Consider the following 5,284-nt stretch of genomic DNA (forward strand, 5'->3'; position numbering starts at 1 on the left):
GGGCGTGGTGCCCATGCCTCGTACACGTTGTCCCCTTCACTCCTCACCACAACCCGAGCGGGCCTGAGTGTTTTTCGCTGATGAGGAAACTGAAGCTCAGAGAAGGGAAGGGGCTCACCAAGGTCTCAGGACCTACAACTGGGGGATTCGAACCCAAGTCTGTGCCTGAGAAAGCCAGGTCTTTGCCCACTGCCCAAAGAAGGGCGGAAGGTGCCGATGGACAAAGGAGAGGCGCACACAGGCTCTCCAGGTGGAGACGGACTCATTTTACCCCCGCCCCACCGCCCGCCCCAGATACTCTGAGGATGGTGCTGAATGGTCCCCACTGGACAGTTGAGGAAACCATCACACAGAGAGCTTAAGCAACTGCCCAAGGTCACCCAGCTGGCAAAGCAATTAGTCAGCCCTCCTGCTCAGTGACCTAAATGTCACAAAGGCAGCAACAGGAAAGGGCAGACACATGTCGTGGTCGTGGGAGCGGGAGTCTGAGCAGCACCTAAGTGAAGTGTGAATGGAGGAGTTGGCCAAGCAAAAGAGGGGCCAGATGAGCATCCAGGCAGTGGGCGTGGCCTGTGCAAATGTCCCCGGGTTGGTGGGGAGGGGAGGGGCCCCTGCGGCTGAGGGAGAGGTGGGTTAGCAGAGATCGGCTTGGGGACGACTGGAGGGTGGGGAAGAAGGCCTCCAAAGCTGCAGGAGGAAAGAGACTGGGAGCCACTGGGGCGACCCCTCACTTTCAGAGTTCATGATTGCTCTGAACTCTGGGTCCCAGTGTTGGCTACACCCAGCTGGGAGGGGACAGGCTGAAGAGGTGGGAAGCTGGGAGGAGAGGTGATGGTGGTTGAGCCCAGAGCAGGGGCAAGGGGGTGGGTGAGGAAATGAGGCGAGCCCCTCTTTCTGCCTGGGAGACCACATACGGCACAAAGACGAAGTCTGCATCTACGCTGAGCTCCTGAGGTCCAACCTTGGGGCTCTGGAGCCCCCGGCGGTGTCCCTGCAGCCACAAGGGGGCACCAGAGAGCTTCTCTGAAGGCCTTTACAGCATCTCCTAATCCTAATCCTGGTCTCCTCTACTGATGGAGATACTACCTGTATCCCATTTTTCAGAGGCGGTGACCTGGTTCAGGGACAGGAAGGGACCCACCCTAGGCCGCGTGGCAGGTTACAGGGAGCTAGGTCTTGGGACTGTGTTTTCAGGAACCTGGAGTTGAGGCTGGTGGTGTGTGCATGGCCAAGCCATAGTTTGGAGGTCAGGATTCGGGTTCTGTCTGTGTCCCAGCCAGAATGCTGGGCCCTTGCACGCTGATCAGTTAAGGGGTTGGGAGCTTAGGAAGTGGTCGTGTGGTCACAGCTGCTGTCATCAATAGCGCTGATGTTATGGGAAGGAGGTATGGTGGGCACTTGTTCCCCCAGGGGCCAAAGCAGATTTTCCAGAAGGGCAGGAGAGGTGGAAGAAGTGCAGGGAGCCCAACAGCCTCTATCTTGGCCCCACCACTTCCTGGCAATGGGCTTGGGTGAGTCACTGCTCCACTCTGAGCCTCAGTCTACTCATCTGTGAAAGGGGCACACTCTGCCGTTTTAGGACTAACGAGGGAGCCTGGGCCGGGCTCCATCAATGCAGCTGCTTCCCCTGCAGATTGGCTGGGAGTGGGGGCGTCCTCTGTGGGCCGTGGGAGGTAGAGACGGGGCTCGGGCTGTCTTCCCTAAGGGTGACCTTGAGGGGGTGGCCGGAGGGGTGAGGGGCAACCGTGGCCTCTCTCGTAGCACTGAAGAAAGCCTGCAGGCGGGACCCCAGTGCCTGGGCCTCTTTTTGCCGCTCAGGGCCTGGGTGGGCGCTGACGTACCTGCTGCTGCCCTTTGAGTACGTCTACTTCCGGAGCAGAAGGTGAGGCGTGGCCAGGGGTCCTGGGAAGGGTCTGACCCGTTGAGACTGGTGCCCATGGCAGGAAGGTCACTGGGGCACTGGGGCGAGGGGCAGAGCAGGGCTGGTGTCCCCAAACTGCCTGACGCTGGCTGCAGGCCCTGAGGAGTCTTGGTCTCCTTTGGAAGACAGGACTGATGGGGTGGCTGGGTAACAGCTGTGACTTTAGTCCACCGGAAACGGGGCCTCGTGGTCAGCCTGGACCTCCCTGCCTCTAGGATCTTTGGTCCACTGTTGCACCTGTCAGAGCCTCAGAGGAAACGAGTTCTTTCTGAGGGTAGCTCTAGGGGTTGGTCTGCCTCAGATTAACTGTGTGGCCCAGGCCAGGTATCTTGACCTCTCTGGGCCCCAGATTCCTTTTCTGTAAAACGAGGCCTTTCCAGAGCAGACTGGCTGTGGATAGGCCCTCACTAACCATCTGACTTTGCTGGTTCATGGATCACTCCCTGTTGTTTGTCCATTCATTCCACCAACAGTTATTGAGGGTCAGGCCTTGTCTGGGGGCCGGGAGGCAGGACTGACCGAGACCCAGCCCTGACCTTCTGGCGATCACAGCCCACCGATCATCACGTATTTATCTGTGCCATCCGGCTGTGCCTGCGGATACCTAGAGAGATCGACAGTGGCTATGGATTCCTAGGAGAGGTGTACAGTGGCTGTGAACTGGAGCAGCTCGCAAGAGTGGCTATGTGATCAGGAAAGGCTGTTTAGAGGAGGTAACTTCTGAGCTATAATCTGATGAGTAAGGATGAGTAGGAGTCCACTAGGCCAAGAAGGATGGAGCAGCATGTGCAGAGGTCCTGGGGCAGAAGGCAGAGGGAGTAAAGCTCATCAGAAGAGCAGAAAGGGAGGCTAGTGTGGCTGAAGCCAAAATCTGGAGTGTGTACAAGATGGAGCTGAGGAAGCTGGCAGGGGCTAGACACACAGGGGTCTGTGGCCAGGTGAGGGGTGTGGTCTTTATCCTGATGGTTACAGGAAGGCCGTGGAGGATTTTGGCAGGAAAGTGTCATGCAGAGATCTGTATTTTTAAAATATTCCCCATTCCCTGGAAGAAGGTCTGTGATAGCGAGCCACTTGTCTCTGGCCCACTCCATGCAGAGTCCATGACAGGGTCAGCCCTGCTGTCTGAACTGCTGGTGACCCAAAGCTGGGAGTCAGCTTTCTGCTGATGTGGACTTTTTCTTATGCAGAGCTTTTAGACTGCAACCACAAGTTAAAATAAAAAAAAAAAGACAAATGCAAATTCTAGCCATTTCAGTTACAAAAAGAAGATCAATGTAAGAGTGTTGATGGAGTCACCAGCCTAGACCACAGGGGTCTTTTCTGTAAACTACAGGCTCAACCACAGCATTGGTGATTCAGTGGTAGAGTTCTCGCCTGCCAGGTGGGAGGCCCGGGTTTGATTACTGGCCAAAGCAGGGTGATGTTTTGAGGCTTCTCTGGTGACTCAGTTGTAAAGATCCACCTGCCAATGCAGGGAGAAGGGAGTTTGATCCCTGGGTTAGGAAGATCTCCTGGAGCAGGAAATGGCAACCTGCTCCAGTACTCTTGCCTGGAAAACCTCATGGACAGAGGAGCCTGGCGAGCTCCTGTCCATGGGGTTGCAGAGTTAGACAAAGCTGAGCGACTGAGCACCACATACTCGACATACCGGTTACAATAATAGGGGCAGAAGGCCCAGAAACAAGGGGGGACGTTCAGTTCGTGTTTGGCTTGTTGCAGTGCGCGCGGTGGGCTGCCTGAGTCTCAGAAAGTGCCTGGCCAGGCGTGCTCTCAGCTGTAGCTGGGTGATACTGCCCTCTGCTGATCCTGAGTGGTCTGGGTGGGGAGTCCCAGGAGGGCGCTGGGCATGGGAAGGCCAGGCTCAGATGTGTTTAAGAAGCCGCTGGCAGCCTAAAGGAGCGTGGATGAAGGGGCATGAAGGGTGGAGGGCAGGGGCTGTTCTGGGGAGGAGGAGGGGGGATAGAAACGTGGAGGCGGTAAGGGGATGGTCCTCACTTGGCTGGTGAGAAACAGGCCCAGAAAGTTTCCCTGGCCTGCCTAGACCACACAGCAGATGAATAGGGCAGCGGGGCTGCAGTGCAAGCTGGCCTGACCCCAGGGCCCTGGCCTCTCCACCCCAGGGCTTCCCACCTGTGCCCTTTGGAGTCGATGGCCCTGAGGGCCTGGTGGTCTCCATCAAGTCCATGGTCCATGGGGACCGTTCCCCGCACCCTGGTGCCTCTGCAGGTGCTGACCTGCTCTACAGTGCAGTCAATGCGCCTGGAGCTCTGTACCCCGCTTCCTCCTTCCCTTAGCCTTGGTGCTTGGGTGCAGGGGCCCCCAGCTCTGCACCAGCCCCATGGGGAGGGTGGGCTCTGCCAGGCTGGGCACAGACCAGGGCCACTGTCGTTGCCTCTCCTTCCAGATTGGTGGAGTGGCTGCTGGACATGCCCGCCGACTTGTGGTGGATGCAAGGCTTGCTGAGGAGCTTGGCCCTCGAGGTCTGTTCCAGGACGAAGGACCAGCTCCTCAGGTTGGTCGGGTGAGACGGGCGGAGGGAGGTGCCGCTGGTTCCCCAGACCCTGGGCGGGCAGTCGCATCGTCCGTGTCCCCATCCACCCGTTGGTACAGCCCCGGAACACATGTTGGGTCCCTGCTGTGGGCCAGACCTGGGATGGCCTTGAGGCAGGAGCTGGCCAGTCACATCCATCAGTCTTGGGGGGGGTCACCTGCCCCCTTCATCCATAGGGATGGCCTGAGTCACGGGGCATGAGTGGGTCTCTCTGCTCTGCCACATCCCCTGCCATCCTTCCAGACGTCCCCCGGGCCTGGTGTGGGGTCTCCCTAACCTTCCCTCCCTCCTGGCTGGAGACCCCAGCATTCCACCCCCTGCCCCTTACACCCACTCGGCACCATTTGCTAAACAAGGAAGTCGGCACCGTGTTCCCAGGGAGCGGCTACCCTGGAACCTTCCTGATACCCCCGCTTGGCCAGGATAAGGGTTTATTGCAGAATTTGGGAGAAAAGCAACCCAGGGCTTCACCCAGTTCCAGGCTCTGAAAATTCGCCTTTGCTGGCTTCTGCTTCCTCTGCAGCCTCCTTGTCACCAGCCCCCTCCAGCCTAAGGCCGCTCCTCCCAAGGACCTGGCCAAGGAGCCCAGATCTGCCCATCAGGCCTGAGGGGACCGTGCCAGCCCAGCCCAGTGACTGGCCTCCCCTGACTCCCATCATGGCCCTTGTCCCATGCCCACATCTGCCTCTAGTCCTTGAGTCCTGACCCATCTCCTGGAGCTCAGAGCCTGAGCCTAGCCCAGGGTGGGCACTGGAATTGTCAGCCACATGGAGGGTGGAGAGGACAGAGACTCTTGTCCCAGGCCATGTGGG

General features: G+C 58.4%; 1 protein-coding gene across 1 annotated transcript in view; it reads left to right on the plus strand.

Moving 5' to 3' along the window:
* The window catches only part of PNPLA5 (patatin-like phospholipase domain containing 5), a 22,970-nt gene extending 17,890 nt beyond the window's left edge, over positions 1–5,080 (plus strand). The window contains 3 exon segments of the mRNA XM_010843689.1: positions 1,762–1,882; positions 4,326–4,442; positions 4,996–5,080. Coding sequence (XP_010841991.1) covers positions 1,762–1,882; positions 4,326–4,442; positions 4,996–5,080 — 323 coding nt within the window.
* The last annotated feature ends 204 nt before the right edge of the window (positions 5,081–5,284 follow it).

The sequence above is a fragment of the Bison bison genome, unplaced genomic scaffold (genome assembly GCF_000754665.1).
Source record: "Bison bison bison isolate TAMUID 2011002044 unplaced genomic scaffold, Bison_UMD1.0 scf7180017864184, whole genome shotgun sequence".
Classification (NCBI taxonomy): Eukaryota; Metazoa; Chordata; class Mammalia; order Artiodactyla; family Bovidae; genus Bison; species Bison bison.